Source organism: Pleurodeles waltl, chromosome 6 (genome assembly GCF_031143425.1).
Source record: "Pleurodeles waltl isolate 20211129_DDA chromosome 6, aPleWal1.hap1.20221129, whole genome shotgun sequence".
In the NCBI taxonomy this organism is placed as follows: Eukaryota; Metazoa; Chordata; class Amphibia; order Caudata; family Salamandridae; genus Pleurodeles; species Pleurodeles waltl.
In genome coordinates this window covers 50,032,181-50,055,178 of record NC_090445.1, presented here as the reverse complement: position 1 = coordinate 50,055,178, position 22,998 = coordinate 50,032,181, and the positions used below count along the sequence as shown (strand labels likewise).

General features: G+C 45.2%; 1 protein-coding gene across 2 annotated transcripts in view; it reads left to right on the top strand.

The window, feature by feature from the left end:
- Positions 1–22,998, top strand: part of GPSM3 (G protein signaling modulator 3) — an 85,992-nt gene that overhangs the window by 41,896 nt on the left and 21,098 nt on the right. For both annotated transcript variants that reach the window (XM_069237256.1, XM_069237257.1), the window contains exons 3-4: positions 13,290–13,643; positions 16,657–16,819. In XM_069237256.1, the coding sequence (XP_069093357.1) occupies positions 13,290–13,643; positions 16,657–16,819 (517 nt within the window). The remainder of the gene's footprint in view (positions 1–13,289; positions 13,644–16,656; positions 16,820–22,998) is intronic.

Here is a 22,998-nt window from a genome sequence, read left to right as displayed (position 1 = left end):
ATCCATTGATGGACACACACTAACATTTTTAATAGCTTTTTATTGACCGGTGTGATGCTAATTCATACAAACCCATGGAGTTCCACGCTGGGCCGACGGTGAGCTCCAAATTTGGTTGGTGAAGTAGATTTAGGGTGACAGGCGTAGTCTTTGGCCACCCTGACTGCCTTTACTCTGTCAAGCAAACTCTGGATCGGGACCTGTGTTTGCCGAAGACCGATTCTAACTCCTGAGTTTTAAAAGCCAGGGTGGAAGCCTAAGACAAGGCTTTTAGGCCACATTAAGGTTAACACTTCCGGGTCAGCGCTGTCAGGCGTGCGCAAGGGACCGATGAGACAGCTGTATGTATGGATGTAGTGCAGATGTAGTTCCAACGAGCAACACAGCACTTTACTGAAACATTTTTATTGCAGCAGAAGCATCTCAACCATAAGGTGTACTCTAAACAGAAGAGCACTATTCATGCGGGGCCGGCTGAGGCCAGAGTACAGAAATCAGGGTATGAAAAAGAGAGGCTGGGGCATGTGATAGAGACTGTGAACTTTTCTAAAATATTGTACGTTACATATATTTACGCTTTGAGGAATGGGACAAAAAGCGATTTCCTCAGGATCATTTTGCTGACAGCCAACCCTGGGGTTGGAGCCCCGGTATCCTGGTTCCAGAGTCAGCCACGTAAGCACTATAACATCTCCATAGTGAGATTAATCCTGGTGTGGACACACCTTTAAATTGACTTTTTTCAATTGTGGGAGTGACCCACGAAATGTATATGTAAATGATCATTTTCTTAATAGGACCTCCCGCCGTAAGGGTATAATTAGAATCAGCAAAACACAGATTCAGTAGTGTACACAGCAGCCTTATTCAGGTTCAAGGGCTGGGTGATTCTCTGCAGTCTGCTACAAATGGAAGCGACACTAGTCTGATTGCCGCCAGCCAATCAGAAGGTTCAGATCATGATAGGTTTAAGCAAAAGCAATACGATTCAGCATGCCGATCAATAATAACTGGTATGGTTTTATTGTGTTTAAACCACTGACAAACATCAAAAGGCAGTATATTCCTTAGAGTTCTCTATAAAAAAAAAGTCCATCCCTGTACAGTGTATTAGTTAGAATTCTTGCAATATACGTCATAAAGTAACCAAAATGTAGATTTTCCTAGTAATTTATGAAGGAAAGTCTTAATTTTATTAAAGACACGGAGGCGAGTATTATGCAGTAGTCTTTTCTTTATTTTTAATAGCAGCTCCAGTCAAGATCAACTACAAGTCCCATAAGGCAAACAACAAGTAGCCAATGGGAGAACAAAAGTAGTTCATAGTAATGCACCAATCACCGCCGTATCCATGGAATAATACCCATCTTGACTGAAAACAGCCCTCTTTTCTTGTGCGAAACTCAATGAGAAGTAAAAAATGGTATAATAACACAACAAATACAAAACGCCAAGCAGAGCGAGAAAACTTCTTGTAAATAGAACTAAAGTCTCTGTAGGAAGACCGGCAGGTTTTGACGATCCGTCTCTTGATAATCCTTGAAAGGCAACATCGGAGAGGACACCGTACATAAAGAATCTCTATGAAGAGGTTTGCTGTGTTGAAGTAGAAGCTAAAAGGGAGGGTAACAAAATCACAGAGTTAGAATTTGTAGCGGCGGGATAATACTCGCCTCCGTGTCTTTAATAAAATTAATACTTTCCTTCATAAATTACTAGGAAAATCTACATTTTATGACAAGACCGGAGGCTCCTATTATGCAATTTTAAAGCGATTTAATCACATTTAAAGAGGCATGTTGAATTGGTTTACAATAAAATACTTTGAATACATTATCATTAGACCAGTCAGCCGACCTGACAATATCATCTAGACGAGAACTGGCCCAAAAAGCTTTGGACGCCATGGCTTCTCTAGCTGAATGCGCTCCAAAAGCAGAGGTATCAATACCAGCTAAAGACATAATCCCCCGGACCCAGCGGGCCAAAGTAGGTGAGGACACAGGATTGTAAGGTTTCCTAAAGGAGATTAACAATTGAGCAGAAGAAGAGTTTCTCAGATCGGCTGTCCGTTGTTCATAAACTTTTAAACATTGACCCACGCAGAGTTTGGGATGATCGGGAAAAAAGGGATAAAAAACTGAAGAGAGGTTAGTTTTGGTACCACTCGCCACATTAAACAGGACCCCGGAGGGGGTATAATAGCGAGCGGTAACATCGAGAGCTCTAACATCAGATAACCGTTTGAAAGATACCAAACATAAAAGCATAGCCAGCTTAGATGACAACTGCTTTAAAGATAACAAAGGATTGTCAGGCCAAGAGACAAACAATTTTAGCACTACATTGACATCCCATAAAGAACTGTATTTAGGTTTTGGCGGATTAGAAAATTTTACTCCCTTTAACAGACGACAGACCAACGGGTGTTCACCAATAGGCTTCCCTTGAAAGTAATTGTGAGCAGAAGAAATCGCGGACCTATATAAATTAATAGTACGGAAGGACTTACCTTTACTGGCTTCCGACGCCAGAAAGTTGACCATCAAAGACACATCCGCTGTAATGGGATCAGCTTGTCTTCCCAAACACCAGCAACACCAGAGAGACCAAGCTGATCTATAAGCCTTCTTTGTCCCAGGAGCTGTAGCCCAGTCAATGAAGGCTGCAGCTTCTGCCGAAATTGAAACGCCAGATCGGGATTCCCCGAAATTTTCCAAGCCGATAAGATCAGGGACTCTTGAAGAATTAGACTGTGACGGAGGCCTTGATGATTGGTCAGGAGGTCTGGAAAGGAGGGTATCAGAATCAGAGATTTGATTGACAGTTCCAGGAGGGAAGGGAACCACACCTGGGAGTGCCAATAAGGGACTATGAGGACTAAAGAAGCTCGTTGACGTCTGACTTGTGCCATAACTCTGGGAATCAAGATAAAAGGAGGAAAGGCATAATTGGGGGAAGACGACCAATCCTGAGTAAACGCATCGAAGGCTAGAGCTAGAGGATCTGGAAGCCAGCTGAAAAACCGTGGAAGTTGAGCGTTTAGCCGTGAAGCAAAGAGATCTATATGGAAGGGTCCCCACTTGTGTACCAGGACGTTGAACACCTGTAGGTTGAGCATCCAATCGCTGGAATCCCGAAAGAAACAGGAGTACCAGTCCGCTACCAGATTGAGGTTGCCCGGAAGATATTCAGCTTGAACAGAGATTTTGTTTTGAAGACAGAACTCCCAAAACCCTTTTGCTAATTCCGCTAAAGGTTTGGATTTTGTGCCTCCTAACCGATTGATGTAGCGCACCGCTGAAATGTTGTCCATTCTGAGCAGAACCAAACAAGAAATCCTGTCTCTTGCGAGCCTCCTGATTGCAAAGGAGCCGGCAAGCATCTCTAAACAGTTTATGTGCAATTTTGACTCCTCTAGAGACCATGAACCTCCAGTCGAGATTGCACCACACCGGGCTCCCCAACCCGACAGACTTGCATCTGACACTAATACAAGATCTGGGGCTGATGCAAAGATAGTTCTGCCGTTCCAGGCGTCTAAATGGTCTATCCACCACTGGAGTTCTGCACGTGAATCTTGGTCTAGAGCTATAACATCTGAATAAGCTAGACCTTTTTGGATATGACGAATCTTTAGCCTTTGTAATGCCCGATAATGCAGAGGACCCGGAAAAATCGCTTGAATTGAGGACGAAAGCCGACCCACAATCCTTGCTAGAGATCTGAGGGATATATAAGAACTGCGAAGAATCAGAAGAATTTCGGACTTTATGGATTTGATCTTTGATGACGGTAGCAGGAGAGTAGCTGATAGGGAATCCACTAAAAAGCCTAGAAACTCAATTTGTTGAACCGGATCTAAGGAAGATTTTTCGTAATTTACAATAAAGCCCAGATCCTCCAACAGAGTGCAAGCAAGACGAACTTGAGACAGTAGCAAGGTGCGACTCTGACTCATGATTAAAATGTTGTCCAAGTAAATCACCAGGCGGATGCCTCGAGCTCTGAGAAAAGCCGCCACTGGCTTCATTAGTTTCATGAAGCACCATGGGGCGGAGGAAAGGCCGAAGGGAAGAGAGGTGAAACGAAAGTACTGACCTGCCCAGTGGAATTGGAGAAACTTCTGCGTGGCGGGATGAATGGGGACCGACAGATAAGCATCCTGAAGATCCAATCTTACCAACCAATCTCCTAGAAGAAGAGTATCTCTGAGATGAAGAATAGTCTCCATCTTGAAATGCCGATAAAGAACAAACTGATTGAACTGTTTCAGATTGATGACTGGACGCATTTTTTTGTTCTTTTTTTGAACTAGGAAAACGGAGCTGAGGAAACCTGAAGAATCTAGAGAACAAGGAATAATAGCCTGTTTTTGCAAAAGAGACTGGACTTCTAACAAAATTAAATTTGTCATTTGATTCGAAAATTGAGGAGGGGGAGGAAAAACCTCTTGAAAAGGTTCTGAAAAGAGTTCTATAACATAACCTTCTACTGTGTTTAAAACCCAAGGATCTTTTGTAAGATCCTCCCATTTTGACAGACATTGCGCAATGCGACCCCCCACCACAGGAGTAAAGGTAGTCTGACTTATCGAGTTGTGCAGCGTTTCTGGTGTTACGGCCTCCCTTAGCCCTGAAGCCCCTGCTTCTTTGGGGATAGAATTGAGGCCTGTAATCTTGATAGGTGTTCTGATAGGGACCGCGGGAACCTTGGTTGGCGTAGGCTCGGCCGGCAAAGCGGTTCCTACCTCTGCCGGCCCTGGTGAAAACCCGAGAAGCAAACATCTTTTTTAATGATTGCTGCGCCTTGTCCAACGAGGAAAAGGTAGTCACGTACTTGCTTAGCTCCTTGATGAACGAATCACCAAATAGCAAACCTTCTGCTTTTACGCCCGGATCTGAACCGGCTAAGTTAACCAACTTTGGGTTCAGCTTGAGTAGGAGTCCTTTCCTCCGTTCGTGAGTAATGGAGGAATTAGCATTCCCCAACAGGCATACAGCACGCTGTGCCCATAAAGAGAGTTCTTCTGGGTCAATGGCCACTTGTTCTAGCCGAGCTGATTCCGCCATATCAAATATGCGGGTCAAAGGACCCACAATGTCCAAAAGTTTATCTTGGCACGTGGACCAAGCTTTATCTACCCCTTTACGGGGGTCTTTGCCGTATCTGGTAAAGAACGTCAGGAGTGAAGAGTCAATAGCTGGTGTCGCTGTTATTTTAGAAGACAAAGCAGGGCGGAGACACTCCCATTTTAATTTCGCCCGGACCTGTTTATCCAGGGGAGTTCGGAGTCTGGCAGTGACGTAGTCCACCACATGATCTGAGGGGAGCCACTCTGTGGAATTTGGGTGTTGAATATCACCAGGGTCAAACATAGGTACCCCTTCTGAATCCAGAATAGTGGTGGACCCTGAAGCATGTTTGGCTTTTTTGAGTGGAGGAGGGAAGAACAACTCTCCAACGTCCTCATCGGAACTATCCGCATCCAAATCAGGGCCGTTCACTTCATCATCTGTGCCAAAAATTTTTGTTATCTTAATAGGGGACAATATATGTTTAGTTTTCACCATGCATTTTCTTACAGACTTAGCTATTAACCCCTCCTTGTTAGGAGGCCCATGAGGATCCACGTCCTCCGCCATGTGTGAAACACTGTCACTTCCAGTTAGCGTCGCTTTTATATTTTTTAAAAAGATTTGACGCTTTCTGCTTTCCCCCGCAGAATGGGCCAGCATGGTCTTGGACACAATATTAACCACACAGTTTTCAAATTTTTTTTAAAGTTTTTGCCAAGAGGCAACCATAGCCTGATCCACAGAAGATTGAATAAAATCATTTAAATGCTCCTTTAGAACGTCTTCCTCCTCCTCATGAGATAACTGTGACTGAGTACTGTCCATGGTGGTGTCTGGAAACAACCTCTTATAACAAAAGGGCAGGCAAAGGTTAAACCTCTCTCAAAGAGAGGAAAGGAGGTATCCGGCTCCGCCTACAGGCGGGGTTAACTGGAAAGAAACTGAGCCGGGAGCTCAACGAGCAAAACGAGAGAAGACCGGCTTGAATAGACGAGTGCTAACCGGAGCGCAGCTGGACAGCGCCGAGGTAAGTGCGAGATTCTTTCAACGCGCGAAGGCTGAAATATGCCTACGCGCGCTGAAAAGCCCCAAACGGTCACGGAGACCGTTAATAGCAGCGCGCGACGCGAAGAAAACAAAAAAGAATGCGGCTGACAAGCCGACTTCAAACACAAACGAAATGAAAGAAGAATTTCAACTCTTAACGCATATAGATAACGCGCTATCCCATATAATGAAGAAAAAAGCAAATAATACTTATCTTGACTGAGGAGCAGCAAGAAAAGAGGGCTGTTTTCAGTCAAGATGGGTATTATTCCATGGATACGGCGGTGATTGGTGCATTACTATGAACTACTTTTGTTCTCCCATTGGCTACTTGTTGTTTGCCTTATGGGACTTGTAGTTGATCTTGACTGGAGCTGCTATTAAAAATAAAGAAAAGACTACTGCATAATAGGAGCCTCCGGTCTTGTCATAAAATTCAGCTGCATTAAAGTGTCCAATTACCATGAAGTACGCAAATACCAATTATATCCGTAATTGTGTCAGAGAAAATTACCCATGAGCTCCAGTGTATGCACGTCAGTGCCACACATTATTACCCATCAGCGCCAGTGAATGCATGATCAGTGCCGCAGAATATTGCCCATCAGAACCGGTGTATGCACGGTCAGTGCCGCTGAATATTGCCCATCAGAACCGGTGTATGCTTGGTCAGTGCCGCAGAATATTGCCCATCAGCGCCAGTGAATGCATGATCAGTGCCGCATAATATTGCCCATCAGAACCGGTGTATGCACGGTCAGTGCCGCAGAATATTGCCCATCGGAACCGGTGTATTCACGGTCAGTGCCACAGAATATTGCCCATCAGAACCGGTGTATGCACGGTCAGTGCCGCTGAATATTGCCCAGCAGAACCGGTGTATGCTTGGTCAGTGCCGCAGAATATTACCCATCAGCGCCAGTGAATGCATGGTCAGTGCCGCAGAATATTGCCCATCAGCGCCAATGAATGCACGATCAGTGCCGCAGAATATTGCCCATCAGCGCCAGTGAATGCACGGTCAGTGCCACACATTATTACCCATCAGCGCCAGTGAATGCATGATCAGTGCCGCAGAATATTGCCCATCAGAACCGGTGTATGCACGGTCAGTACCGCTGAATATTGCCCATCAGAACCGGTGTATGCTTGGTCAGTGCCGCAGAATATTGCCCATCAGCGCCAGTGAATGCATGACCAGTGCCGCATAATATTGCCCATCAGCGCCAGTGAATGCATGACCAGTGCCGCATAATATTGCCCATCAGAACCGGTGTATGCACGGTCAGTGCAGCAGAATATTGTCCATCGGAACCGGTGTATGCACGGTCAGTGCCACAGAATATTGCTCATCAGAACCGGTGTATGCACGGTCAGTGCCGCTGAATATTGCCCAGCAGAACAGGTGTATGCTTGGTCAGTGCCGCAGAATATTACCCATCAGCGCCAGTGAATGCACGGTTAGTGCCGCAGAATATTGCCCATCAGTGCCAGTGAATGCATGGTCAGTGCCGCAGAGTATTGCCCATCAGAACCGGTGTGTGCACGGTCAGTGACACTCATTGCCTATCAGCGCCAGTGAATGCACGGTCAGTGACAGACATTGCCCATCAGAATCAGTGTATGCACGGTCAGTGCCGCAGAATATTGCCTATCAGCTCTAGTGTATGCATGGTCAGTGCCACACAGTATTGCCCGTCAGTGTATGCATGGTCAGTGCACAGAGTATTGCCCGCCAGTGTGTATATATGGTCAGTGTAGAATACTGCCCATCAGCCTCAGTGTATGCATGATCAGTGCCATAGAATATTGCCCATCAGCACCAGTGGATGCATGGTCAATACCATAGAATATTACCTAGCAGGGTCAGTGCCACACAATATTGCCGATCAGTGTATGCATAGTCAATGCCACACAATATTGCCCATCAGTGTATGCAGGGTCAGTGCCACACAATATTGCCCATCAGTGTATGCAGGGTCAGTGCCACACAATATTGCCCATCAGTGTATGCAGGGTTAGTGCCACACAATATTGACCATCAGTGTATGCATGGTCAGTGCCATAGACTGTTGCCCGTCAGCACCAGTGTGTATGCATTGTCAGTGCCACACCGTATTGCCAGTGAACATATGGTGAAAGCCACATAACACAGAACATCAGAATCAGAGAAAACATGGAAAGGCCCATTATATGTTACCGACGTGGCTGGTATTCTTATATTACGGCCGACATACAAATTGGGAAAATCAGAAAAAGCTGGGGTTTTTCACCTTTGAAATATAAATTTAAAACAGCAAATACAAGAAACATACATTTCAAAAGAGCTGTCAAGTCTACTCCTAAAGTATTATGAAAGCTAGCAGATGCATAATTACCATAGTAAATGGAGTTTACACAAACTCTTTCAGACGTTCCAGCTCAAGGTCCTTCCAAAATCTAAAAAATAAACAGGTTGCCGGTATTTTTCTTTCAGAAATGTGGCAACCCTGTTATGTTATGTTAATGGTTTTTATTAGGTGCAAACTGATACTCAAAAATTGCAACCTGGCTAAGAGGGAGCATTGCACACAGAATAACTGCAGATTATTAGTAATTCAAGGTTATCAAAGCATCTCTAGAGGAAAGGTGCAGAGGGCTCTCCTTTATTCTGCGGGGTAAAAGTCCAGCTTTTTGGCTGCTAGATAACTGGAAGTTCCATCTCCTATTTTAGGTTTCTTAATCTTGGGGAGCACAAGATAATGAGCACTGGCCGAGTGGATTAGACAATTGGTTTAACGCCACTGAAACTTGATAAGGAGAGTGGCTTCTTTCATGATCAGCATGATGGACCAGGCACACCAACTTCAATAAGATCCTTTTCTCAGTAGGCAGCCAGCGTAATCTACTTCTGGAAAAGGACACATGTTCCTGTCTCTTCAGTCCAAGTATCAGATGGACAGCTGAATTCTGCAGTACCTAGAGTTTGGATAATTCAGCTTTTGAAATGCCAAGATAGCAACTATTAATCCATTATTGATAGAAAGTTGCCTGTGCAGCTAATTTCTGTTTCTCTAGAGTCAAGAATGGAAAAACATTCTTTGATAGCTTAAGATGAAAGAATCCTGTTGACATAATTTTATTTATCTGGGAATCAAAAGCTAGTTGCTTATCTAATTAAACTCTGATGTTCTTTGTGGTATTGGAGGAGCTCCCAACACCACGAGCTGCCCATAATCTGACCAGATAGCTGTATTTTGGCCAAAGACTTTGACCTTAGTCTTGTCTAAGTTAAATTACAAAGCACTGCTATGCATCCAGCTAGATGTAGCAGCAAGGCAATTCTTAAATTGTAAGCTATTTTGCCTCTTGTCCCTATCAAGTCTGAGAGTAAACTGGATATTCTCCGCAAACATTGCAAAACTATAAACAAAATATCTAATCAGTTGTACTGGTACGGTAATATACACACTAAAGGGTCAGACTTAATGAAGACCCCTGCAGGACTTAATTTCCTACCAGAAGTACTTCAGACATTACTAAATTGATTTTAATTCTTTGCATGCGGCCCTGCAGATAGGAGGTAAACCAACAAATGGCCCGCTCTGACATCACTCTCAAGGAACCTATCATGTAGGATCCTGTGAAAGATGGTGCTGAAGGCGGCCAAGAGATACAGCTACATAGGAGCTGCATGGTAATGTCCCAGTATCCATCTAATCTCATTCACCGCTTATACAAGAGCAGATTCAATGGTAGGCATAGCTCTGAATCTAAAACTGGGCAATATGTTATTGGTTTGTAGAAAAGTGGAAATAGAAGCATTTACATATTCTTAAAGAACGTGGGGAGCCTGGATACTGGTAATTACCAGGGAGAGCTGGGTCTGCTGTATATCTTTAGGATGGGGACAATAACTGTTTTTTTCCAGCTCAAAGGGACCACTGTGGAATGTAATTAGGTATTACAAAGTTTCATCAGGATTGGTCCAAGAATAGTAGCGCCCAGATGTAAAAGATGTGCAGTGCAATAGTACTCGGGAGAGCCGTATTTCGCCGAAAGGAGTAAAGCCTACACTACTTCAACTCAAGTGGCTCAAAGTCAGAGAATCCTTCTGCAACTAGTTTATTAGCTCCTGTATCAGGGTCTCAGCTCAATTTGGCCTCCATCTTAGCAGGATTGAATGTGTCACAGGTCCTTAACATTTTCTAATGAAAGTTGCAGGATTATCACACGCCCCTTGCGCATTCTGGATGTGTAAACTTACACAACTAAGGTTAATAAACCAGTTTGTTATTTTAAATAACTATTAAGTTGAACTGCCTGATTCTACGATCGCCCCGAATAATACTCTTTTTTTATCGATCAAATCTTTTTTTTTGTATCTGCAGAGAGCCTCCTTATAAGAATATTTATTTTCGGGTGCCTAGTCACTACACCACAGTCTTTCCAATTTCTTAAAGTCCTGCTTGGCTAGACGTAGTACCTCTGAAAACCAAATCGCTGATAACCCCGTAGTATTGAACGGTTGTATGTCGTAACAACGAGTGCTTCAACCACCCATGCCTGAACAACAAGGTCGGAACAACGACCTCGTTGTTACCACTAATGCCTTTACTACGAATGCCTTAACAACGATTTTTCGTTGTAAAGGCATTCCTGGTAAACGCATTAGTGAACGGCATGCATGGTTCCAGCATGCGTCCCTCCTTTGCCCCCCACCACTAAAAATTACCGTGACCCCCCACCCCCAAAAACAAAAAATACCTGACTCCCCACCCCGCCCCTAAAACCTAAAGCACCCCAACCCCCACCCCACCCCTAAAACCTAAACCCTGACCCACCCCTAAACCTTAATCACCCCGAGCCCACCACCCCCAAAAAAACAGCCCCAGTCCCAGCCCAACTTACCTCCTGCTTGATCGCGTCGACTCCCTTCTTCTGTGCCTTAACCACGCATGTACGTGGTCCAGCACATGCGTGGTTAAGGCACTGAACAAGGTAGTCGTAGTAAACGAAAGCGTTGTTTCGCTTTCGTTTTCCAAGACTTCGTTGTTCAGGACTCGTTGTTCGGGATGCTTCCCCAAAATATTTACTGTCAATATTAGCGCAAACATGAGGGGGCTATAGAGTATTAAACATCAGTGTCAGTGTAAACACGGTACATCAGTATCAGTGTCAACATGATGAGGTGGCACAATAGTGCCCATTAATGCCAGTGTTAACATGGAGGGGGCCACATCATATTGAACACTGGTGTCATTGTAAAAATGGCGAGTCTAAATATGGGGCATCAATGTCACTGTTAACGAGGCCACAGGTTAATGAACATTGCTGCGACTATAAACATGGTGCGGGAAAAAAGACTACTGGACATCAGTTCCGTAAACATGGTGAGTGCGCGATATATTGAACATTGGTGTCAGTGCCAAAGAATATTACATTTCCAAGTCAGTGTAGAAATGGATGTGTACCAGACACGTCCAGTGTAAACACAGTCCACTCCACAAGTGCCCCCCTGAGCCAGTGTAAAGGGTCAGAGCTTATCGCCAATAAGTGTACGTGTAACCCTGGTCAGGGCTACAGATTTTTACTCACTGGTGTCAGTGCACACATGGTCAGGATTACAGAACACTGAACGCCAGTGGCTGTAAAATTAGTGAAGGCAATAGAATAATGAGAATCAGGAGCAATATAAACATTGTGTTTGTCACAGAAGCTTGAACATCAGTGTCTGTAAACATAGTGAGGTCCAGTAGTAACAGCTTTGGGCCACAGAATGTAGTCCTTCGATGCACGTGTAAACATGGCAATGGCCACATAATATTATGTGTCCGTGTCAGTGTAAACATAGTGAGGACCACAGAATATAGAATATCAGACTGGGTGTAAACATGAGGGCCACTGAATACTGAACATCAGTGTCATCTTAAACACAGGCATAGTGAGGACCACATATTATAGAACATCAGACCTGGTGTAAACATGAGGGCCACAGATTATTGAACATCAGTGTCAGCGTAAACACAAACATGAGGACCACAGAATATCGAACATCCGACCCAGTGAAAACATGAGGACCACCGAATATAGAACCTCCGACCCAGTGAACATGAGAACCACCGAATATAGAACCTCAGGCCCGGTGTAAACATGAGGGCCACCGAATATAGAACCTCAGACCCGGTGTAAACATGAGGGCCACCGAATATAGAACCTCAGACCCGGTGTAAACATGAGGGCCATAGAATATTGAACATCAGAGTTAGTGTAAACATGATGAGAGCCACGGGCTATTAGGTATCAGAGACTGTAAACATGACGAGGGTCACAGAATATTGCTTATCAATGGTTAAGTAAACATGGGAAGGAGCACAGTCTATTGCCTATCTGTAAGTAGTTAAATAGTTAGTGCTACAGAATATTTCCCGCCTGAGTATTCATGGTGAAGATTATGGATTTTGGAACATCAGTGTCTATAAACTTAGCGTCTGTAAATAAAAGTAAGACACAGACTGCTCGAAAGGAGGTTACTAGAAACAACACAGAAGCAAGTTTCTAAGTTTGTTTCCCTTGGCTTTGGAGAGGCATGTGGATGTTGTTTTCTCCTTCATCCGGTTACTAGTAAATACCTGTAAGAATTACCCAACCACGCTTAAGTCGCCTTCTCTGACCTTTTTCTTTGCAGAAGAGAGAGTGAGGTACACTTCATCTTCTACCTATTAATGACTCTGTTCCCAAAGGGATTTTCATCTGGTCCTGACCTCACTCATTCTTAATGCAAATAGTCATAATCCACATTCCTAGAATTGAGTAGTTCACAGGGTGCTGCAACTGTGTCCTCTATTCCCGAGGACAATTAACACATCAAGTGGGAGGACCTGTGCTACCTTCCCCTGCAGTGTGCACTCTAACTGATTGGGATTGATACCTCCTTGGTGCCAAATTCAGGCATCTTGTCATGGAATGCTAGATGAAACGTGACAGCCCATTTGACTCCCTATTTCTCTTCCTTCGGCATCCTTGTCTACAGATCCTACTATGTCCTCACATCCATCCTTGAATATCAGCAGGGCCGGTTCTTATGTACCTTCTGGCAGAGACAATATTTCACTGCATGAACTGAATCAATTATGTTTTTTTTTTACCCATTGCAAATATTGCTCATCATGTTTTTTCCATCAGGAGGGCCAGATGTCACTGAAGGAGGAGACTCAGTGGAATGAGCTGGAGATGCTGGAGGTCAAGTCAGTGATGCAAAGCGAAAAAATGGATGGAGAAGTCCCTAATGAGAGATCTTCCCCGCGACACATGTCCATTCCAGACGTTGACTGCACCACTCAAGGAAGCTGGTGCAGATACGCAGAGGATGCTCTGATGTGTTCTTCACATCATATGGTTGAGTCGGAGATGGTGGAATGGTCAGAGGTACGATCTGACCAGCTTACTCCATGTCTGGAAGAAGAGGACGACCCAGATACTACCAGACAAGAAGAGGAACCGTTGCCACCAGCAGGGGATCACAGCCTAGCGTCACAGGTAATGGCTCTGAAAGAAGTAGAATTGACTACTTGGTCTGTGTTCATGGACCATCTAGGTTACCACTGGCTCACAGAGATGACCAGGGGCTAAGGATTCTTGAGGTCACACATTCTTCTGGGGTTGTTCCACTGACTCAGGGAAGACGCTCACACTGGATTACGGCGAGGCCTACATTTGGACTGGTATACTCCTATCGTGGTATACAGTACCGGTGAGAGAGAGACATTGACACTGGGGTAATAAGTACACTGTTACAGGGAATATGCTGACAGTGGTATGAGGTAACACTGACTCAGGGAGATGCTGACAGTGGGGCATGGCAAAACCTACATTCGTATTGGGATACTCCTACTCAAGTATACAGTACCGAAATGGGAGACATTAAGGCAGGATGTGCATGCTACAGGGAATATGTTGACACAAGTATGTGAATGCACTGTCTTAGGAAAGAAGCTTACATTGAGTACGTCAAAGCCAAAATTTGGACTAGGAGACTCCTACTGGAATGTATAGTAAATTTGGACTGGGATATTACTGCCAGAGCATATAGTACTGAACAATACCAGAGAGGGAGATATTGAGACTGGGACAGGAAAAACATTGGTACAGTGAATATACTGACACTGGTATCGGGTATGCACGGACTCAGGAGAGACACTCACGCGGGGGGTACGGCAACGCATCCACTGGGACTGGGATACTGCTACTGGGGTATACAGTTCCTGACAGTATCAGTGATGGAGACAGACAGTGGGGCAGGAAGTACACTGGTATACAGGGAATACACCGACCCCGGTATTGGGGTGCACTGATTGAGGAGAGATGCTCACGTTGGGGTGCGCCACAGCCTCCATTTGGACTGGGGAGCTGCAACTGGGATAAGGAGAAAAGTACATGGGGGGCTGAGAATGCACTAACACTGTGAGGCCACAATCATATTACTATTCTGACACTCACATAGACATTACAGTAACTAGAACAGGGGAATGCACACTCTGGAACAAGGGAAGATGTATCCTGCAATGAAACACATAATGGAACAATCTGCCCATCACTTTCACTCGTTTGTGGGCTTGCCTTTCAAAAATACCTTGGCGTCATTGGTAAATGGTTTACGTTTGTCCCGCCTTGGGGGCGTTTGTTACCGCCTTGCAGACTGACCCTGTTACATGGATTATTGCATGATTGACGATATACTTCAGCGTGGGCGAACTAATCTTTTTTCTTTTATCTTGTGCTCCATGGGGGTTATGGCGCTTACAGCACAGAACAGTTCGAAACCCATCGGTGGTATTGAAGTGCTGGTCACATTGTTCACACTGTTACCTAATCAGAGTCATTTCTTTTGGCTCTCCCTTTCACGCTACATAGCTTTCACAAAAAAAAATTGTAATTGATAAATGCTTTACATAAAAAACACAGAAATCCTCAAAATAGCTATCCCGACACAGCGGGAGAGCTGATCGTACATTATTCATTGCACTCAGGAAACTCGCCCCATAATGCTTTGCAGGGCATTACTTTTAGAAAAAAATGTGCTCATAACTTGGTGGTGGTCCTAGGACAATAGGACCACCACCAAACGTTCATGACAACATGCTCTTTCTGTCTACATCATCTCTGGGTCCCCACACTAGGTTAGAGAGGACCCAAAAATAATAATCCCTCCCACCATTCAGTGTCTGTTTAAGCTCTCTCAAGGCTGGAAGTTTTGTTTTACAGCTGGGAGTAGTATGTTTTTTAGGGGCCTTGTTTGTAATATCATTGCAGTAGGCCTGTTAGCTCAGAAAATGTAAACATGTAAGACGCTACGCCCTCTAGGGGCTAAATATACGGTTACTCTGCATTACTTTCTGCCATTTTCTTTTCATGTGGTTATGCTTTCTAGGGGCTAATTATATGGTTACATGACCATGTTTCTTACAAATGCTGTTTTTATTGTGGTATCCTCTAGGGGCTGTTTTAAGCATTACAGACAATGTATCAACATAGTACAATATTTGCGGCACGGAAACTTGCCCAATAATTCTAAGCAGGGCATTACTTTTACAAAATGTTTTGCTCATAACTCAGTCTGTGGTGGTCCTAGGGCACTGGGACCACCTTCAAAACATTTATCAAAGTGTGCTCTTTTTGTCTTTATCATTTCTGGGTCCCCACATTGGGTTTGTGGGGACCCCCAAATAATAATCCCTCCCACTATTCAGTGTCTTTTTAAATGCTCTCATGGTTGTAAAATTTGTTTTACAGTTGGGAGTGGTTTGTGTTTGTATTTCATTGCAGTAGGCCTGCCAGCACTAAAAATGTGTAATGTGTTATGCCCTCTAGGGGCTAAATATATGGTTAAAGTGCATTACTTTTTGATATTTTCTTTTCATCAGGTTATGCCCTCGGGGGTTAACTATATGGTTACATGACCATGTTCCTTACAAATGCTATTTTAATTGTGGTATCCTCTAAGGGCTATTCTGAGCATTACAGTCTTAAGCCAAAAGTTTATTTCTGATAAAGGTTTTTATTGGGTTTAAATGTTAATTGTATATGTTTTATTCATCTCTCCTTATTGCAATTATGACCATGGTTCAGGCCAACTTAACATCTTTATTACACTATGACTGTTTGAACACTCTTGATATGTTAGGGTGAACCTTCTAGTTTATTTCTCTTGTTACTCCTCAGTGGCTGTGTCTTTCATTTGAAAATTGCGTTAGCCAGCCAGCAACTCTGATGGTGGGGTGGTGAAAGTGGTATCCTATTGGAATTAGCATGGCAGATTTAAATTAGGATGCTAAATAGCAACATTTTCATATTGGCTGCAGATAGAGGAAGAGGTAAATGGAAGTGCTTTAAGGGCCACTGGAATTATTTGGCAGGAAAGGACAAATTTATGAGGCAGGGTTGACCAATTTATGTGGTAAGAAAAGTACAGTTATGAATGTACAGTGCCAATAGCACTAACTCAAGCAAATGCGAGACCTATTGCATTGCAAATGCTTGTTTTGTCTTTCAGGAGTCTCTAGCCATGAGTGATACTGAGACATTCTTCGACCAGATCTGCCATTTTCAGAGCCGAAGGATGAACGACCAGCGTTGCTCCTTCCGGAAGAAGCGGCGGGGCGATGACCGCCCCTGGCAGTCGGCCCCTGCCACTCCCACCATTGAAAGGAAGACAGGTGAGACGGGCTTGGTGACAAGGAAGTTGTAGGCATGGGTGGTTTATGGGCGATCTTGTGTTATCCAAGGGGTTGACATCTAGAGACAGAGGAGACATGCCTAAGCGAGTGCTAGAGCAATCTGAAAACGAGTTGTCTGGCCTGGCATACCAGGTTAACTTTTCTTTCTTGGAGCTGTGCCCTTTCTGATACAGCTGCAGAATATTTCCGTGCTTGCAAGACTTGCTGGAAACTTTGTACAGAGTTTATGACATCTGCTCAGAGACAGCCATGTTTGTTGCTGACAGTCATGGGATTAAAGAATGATTTGAACAGTAAATGGACTCACAAACTCTTAGGTCGTCATTTTCAATGGCCTGTTACTTCTGATGGGTCAGGTAACAGAAGGTCGAAGGCACGTCAGAATTCAAAGTTTTTGTTTTTCACAATTTGGTTTTGACTATTAAAACAACCAAAATGTTTGTGTGAAAGACCAGGGGGAAATGTGTGGAACCTGGGCAAAAATATAGATTTCCGCATGGTATGCACCAAAATATTGTAATTATTGTCATTTCCCACCCCAGTATTTACAGGGCTCCCAGTAATGGTAATTGTCGGGTGGGGATATAATAGAATGTGCCTGAGGCACTCATAATTGAGGTGTGATGGCCCGATTCACAAAGGTCAACTAGTAAAGTTACCAGTGCGGAGTCTCCGCACTCATGGTGGAGTCTTTGCACTCACGGCAGAATCTATGCAGTGTGGAGATTCTGCCCTGAGTGTGGAGACTCCGCCATGAGCAGAGACTTCGCACTCGTAACTTTACTTTATGTAAGTACCTTTGTGAATTGGGTCCTTAGAGTGTAGAGTAAACTGTAAAGCGCTGTAGGGAGCTGGATTCTGGTAGCAGTACCCAACCCCCCTTTTCCGGGTTTTTAGATGCAACTTTGTCTGAAGTGCACTAGGTTCCAGCTAACCAGGTCCCCAGTTCCAGGTTTCCTTCCCTAAAACAAGACACCTGGTCACTTGATCCCCAAGTGACCACGCCCTTCAGGCCCTCTGTAAGTCCCTAGTAAATGGTACCCCTGGTACATAAGGCATGGATACTGAAGAGGCCCCCTAAGAGCTGCAGCACAACTTGTGCCACCCTGAGGGACCCACCACGAACCTTATGCAAACTGCCATTGCAGACTGTGTGACAAGGTGCTCCCAAAATTGAAAACACAACATGAAACATTTCATCCCTAAGGCACGGTGCATTATATTACAAGTGAGGGCATATATGCATGAGGAAATATGCCCCTACTATGTCTTTGTTGATTCTTAGACATAGTAAGTGTACAGGGAAGCCATTTTAATTACATGTGCTGGACACTGGTCACTACGAGTTTCCCAGCTACATGATGGTTTCTCTGAACCTAGGGATGTTTGGTATCAAGCATCTTGTATTAATAAACCCTCACTGATTCCAGTGATGGATTTATTAATACTTGCACCCAGAGGGCACCTTAGAGGTGCTCCCTGAAAAACCTACCCACTGCCGGTGAGTTCACTAGCCAGATCTGGCCAGCCTGCCACCAAAAGATGAGAATCTGACCTCCCAGGTGGAGCCTCCACTCTTGAGAGGTGAGAAGCAAAAGCCGGTCCAGGCTGGGGCGTTACCCACCCATCCCTACAGGATGACCTGCATTCCAAAGCCAGAGCTTCAAAAAGACCCACCGCCTTTGATATGCAGGACTGGCCTTCCTAAGAGGAAGATTCCAAACCCCCTGTCGCAGGGCCCATCTGGCACCTGGAAAAGCAGGAAAATTAGCTATGCAGGAGGCGTGTCACACCTCCAGACTTTGAAAACCCTGAGGTTGGCCAGCCAGAAGTGGACACAACTTAGGAAATTCCGCCATCTTGCATGCAGTAGAATTTAGGGACTCTGGACAGGGTGATGTCCACATGAAGTGGTCATCTAGTGGGTGTACTGACCCCATGGGTAAGTAGCCCACTGGCTACTACCCTTCACTCTCCTTAACGCCCCCTAAATTTAGTATTTAGGGGACCTCCTGATACCAGATCCTCAGATCTTCGCTGGACACAAAAGAAGGAGTAGACAAGAAGCCTGCTGAACCCGAGAACCGAAGAGCACGACTGACTTGGCGCCAATCCGGCCAGCCTGCCTGCTGCACCTGACCCTCGAGGAGCAACTGACCTGTCCTACCGCCTCCAAGAAACAGGGAGAGCTGCCAGTGCTTCCCCACCCACCAGGAGGAAGTCCCTTGGAGTAGAAGAGCTGCTCCCCTGCATCCGCAGGCACCCAAGAAAGAGGTGAGAGGACCGAAACCGCCAAAAGCCTGATGCCAGACATCACCATTGCACCCGAGCCGCCTAGCCCGTGTTGAAGTAGGCCAAAGTTGTCAGTGTGGTGCCCAGGCCCTCCAAAAGAGAAGCCCACACTGTGCACGACCGCTGTGGACTTCACGACAGTAAGTGCAGACTGTTTCTGCAGACCCCCTTGCAACCACGTGTGAACAGGAGGCAAAACCCAAAGCTCTGGGACAACTCTGCACCCGTCTGCCCCAGAAGAGGAGAATCAGGAGTGTCCCGCCTCGTGAGACCTGAGCCCACTTGTTGGCTGGGTCAGGCAGGACCCCCAATTCATGCCTGCAGAGTGTTCCTGCTTGCCCCCCAGCAACGGCAAGAAACTCCAGTGCTGGACCCAGCACCAGAAGATACCCTGCACCCACGCCTTACAGCCCGAGTAGGAGTGGACTGACGCTCTCCTCACATGACTGAGGACCTCAAGGTTGAGCCCTCCTGTGGGTGTCCCTGGAATGTCCTTCCAGGCCATCCCTGCAGCGACTCTGTAACCAGACCGATCCTCATAGAATTGGATGGGACACCTGACGCCATAACACACCTCTGCATCTGGATGCACCAGAGCTACCCAGGGTGACCTGTTGGTGTGGCCTTGGACGTTGCCCCAAAACCACCTTAAGTCCAGGAGATTGTTCCCATAAGTCTTTGTACTCTACAAGGATTGCCGTTTTTGTCCCCCATAGGATTGCATCGCAGCTTTCTGAAAAATGCACTGTCTACTTTTAAAATCTGTAAACATGAATAACTCGAAAAGTATTCACCCGACTCCGGTGATCTTGGAATCAAATTTTAGATAAAAGTATGTGTTATTTTTATAAATTGGTGTTGGATATCTTTACTGAGTGTGTGTCCCACTTGCTGCATAAGTGTGTGTCTTACATGCTTAGCACTACCCTTTGATAAGCCTAACTGCTCAACCAGACTACCCAAAAAGAGAGCATTTGGGATGTCATTGGTGCCTCTGTGATACCTCTGGGCATTGCTTGGACTCTTTGCACAATGTACCTCATTCTGGTCCACTATATAAATAGCCAGCTTCCTACAAGTGCCATTGACGCTGTCATGATAACAAGGACAGAAGGGAACAAATGAAGCCTGATTACGCCTCCGTTGGCCTGTGTGAAATAAGAATAAGATGGCTGGTTTCCTGTCCCAAAAGATGGGCTGCAGCTGTCACAACCTGTAGTCCTAACTACAACAAAACTAAAGCAACTGCGTTGCTGCCTTGGCCCTCTGACATGACCACAGACAGAGAAACTGTGCAGATTGCACTCCCACAAGAGGAACTGCTTGTAGTACGTCTAACCACTGGCAATAGCTCGGAATAGCACTCCGACCTGTGGTTCTTTTGCTCACCATGCCACCTCAGTGTAGACCTGTTTATGTGCAAATCAGCTTTGGCCCTACTCCTCCTGGAAACAGCACAGCCCGAACAGACAAGCCAGGTCCTCCCTGAACCAGAACACAAGCAGCCTAGGACCGGTTTCGCCCTCGTTAAGGGTTCATCAGCCGGGTACAGCTTGGTTCCAGTTACAGAAAGCAAAGGACGCACGTCTGGGCATACCCATGCCACTAAAGCATGACCTGGCCTAGCAGTTCAGGCTGACTATTCCTGGACACGACGGGGATTAGCAATAGAGGCCCGGCCACGTAAACCAACATTAATACTACTTGGGTTCCATCAAGCAGTGGACAGAAGCCCAACCCCTGGAAGGGCTGTTACACCACCAATGAATCAAGTCCACCCTTTGAAGGCTCTGTTAAACTAACATAAAAGCTTTTAGAATAAACACCACAATAAGCTTGTGTTGGGTCAGTTCAGAAGCCTCTGCAACACAACAAAATAATAAGTTCTCTAGACTGTCATATAACTTGGTTCTGGCCACAGTGGGAGTACTCTCCACTTCCGGTCAATCTCTGTTGCAGTGCAGCAAACACATCACAGGCAGGACCTTTGCATGGACAACGTATTGATCAAGGTTCAACTTTGCAGCTTCAGAAACTGCAGGATCTGAGTGGCGGCCAGTGACATCATTATGTTGCAACCAGGCAATTACCACACTGCAAGCTGAAAACTGACGTGCCTCAGAAACACACCACTGCTGATGTACTGCGAGTTGTTCGGGGGAGCATCCTGGGTGGAGCAGGCCTGCTCCCAGCCTGGCGTCCTGATCAAGAGGCCTCATGCTCGCCAATGTTAGAAAGTTCAGAACATGGGGCCAGATGTATCAAAGGGTTTTACCCATTCTGTGTCTATGAGAAAATGTGTTCGTACACATGGCCCATGGTCTTTTTGTGCCAGAAAAGGAAGTGGCATAACAAAGAATAAAACAAGTTATTTTTTATAATTACAATAACATTTTATATAGCGCTTCATATTACTGTTTCTGCAGTTTCTAAGGGCTGTGAATAGCAGCTCGTACTATTACACAACTCACAGGTACTCAGTTCTGCAACTGCAGAAGGATGAATGGCTGCCTTGGCCGTGCCGGATTTGAACTACTGACCTGCAGGTCCCAGCTGTCAGCAGCAGTGTCTTTTGTGAACAGTATTTTACCTCACAGTACATAACAGCAGCAGCTTAGGGCCTCCACAACAACTCAGGCTCAGTATAAATGTTCATAATAATAACTTGTTCTTAATACAGCTCTTTCTGTTGCACAACCAGAATTTCTAAGAGCTGTAATTTACAGATTGTACTACTAGCCAATTTAGTGATTCTCAGTTCGCCGACCTTGGAAGGATGGAATGCTGAGTCAGTCTTGCCGCAGTTCAGACTTATGATCTGGAGAACACCCCAAATGTCAGTAGTGACTGTTTAACCCACTGAGCTATTCTGCCACCTCATGTGTAGGATTCTTTAGTTTATGTAGAGCGCACTACAAACTTGAATTACTTCAAGGCGCTATTAGAGATAAAGGAGCAGCAGAGTGAACGCAAGCAGTTGGGGTTGCACACCTCTTCTTCCACGTTCATGACACACCTATTAATCTACATTATATGCCAGAGATAAGGGGTTCCGACGACGGGTGGTACCTCGGTACATCAGTTCTGGGATGTTCATCAATAAAGGCGCTGTGTAGGGCGGGTAGAGATCGGGTTTGGTTAATCCAGTTGGCCTGGGGATCGCAAAATGTCTTGCCGGTGCACTTGTAGTTCATCCTTGATGAGGGAGACTGTAGCCAAGTGACCTTGGCTTTGCAGGGTCACTGCGACCTCTGGGACCACTGACTCGGGTATTAAAGTGTGTCTATTGATTCCTCTTTGCCTTTTAAATATTTGAGTCAATTATTTGGACTTTAAGTCTCAGAATGCAAAGCCAAGCCCTTAGCCTGGATGAGCTACTCACGCGTGGACCTGGGAAATTTGAGAGAGAGACTTCTTGGCGGTCGGAATTCCGTATTCAACGAGAGCAGTGAAACTGAATGGAAAATAGCACTGGCAAAGCCAATAGGTCATTGACTTTAATTTTTGCAAAAATACAAATTAGGCATTACACTTGTGAAAGTAAAAATGCTACCCCCTAAACATGGCGTGGACATGATTCCAAAAAAAGAAAAACAAATTACACTTTGCAAAAATACATAAAAAACACGAAGTGAACGCAGAATGAAAAGAGAGTTGGCCCTCCACCTCGTGCGTAGAAGTGGGCTTCTGTTTAGGAGGATGTGTAACTGTGTGCAAATGCCAGGGCTCACTGCCACGGGTGTCACCAGGGGTTGCAGCTGCAATCCTGGTGTCCCCGTGCAACCACGGCACCGCCTTTGCAACCCTTGGCCTCTGAGGTGGCAAAGTCAGTGATAACAACATAGTTACAGCTCACCTTCTTGGCA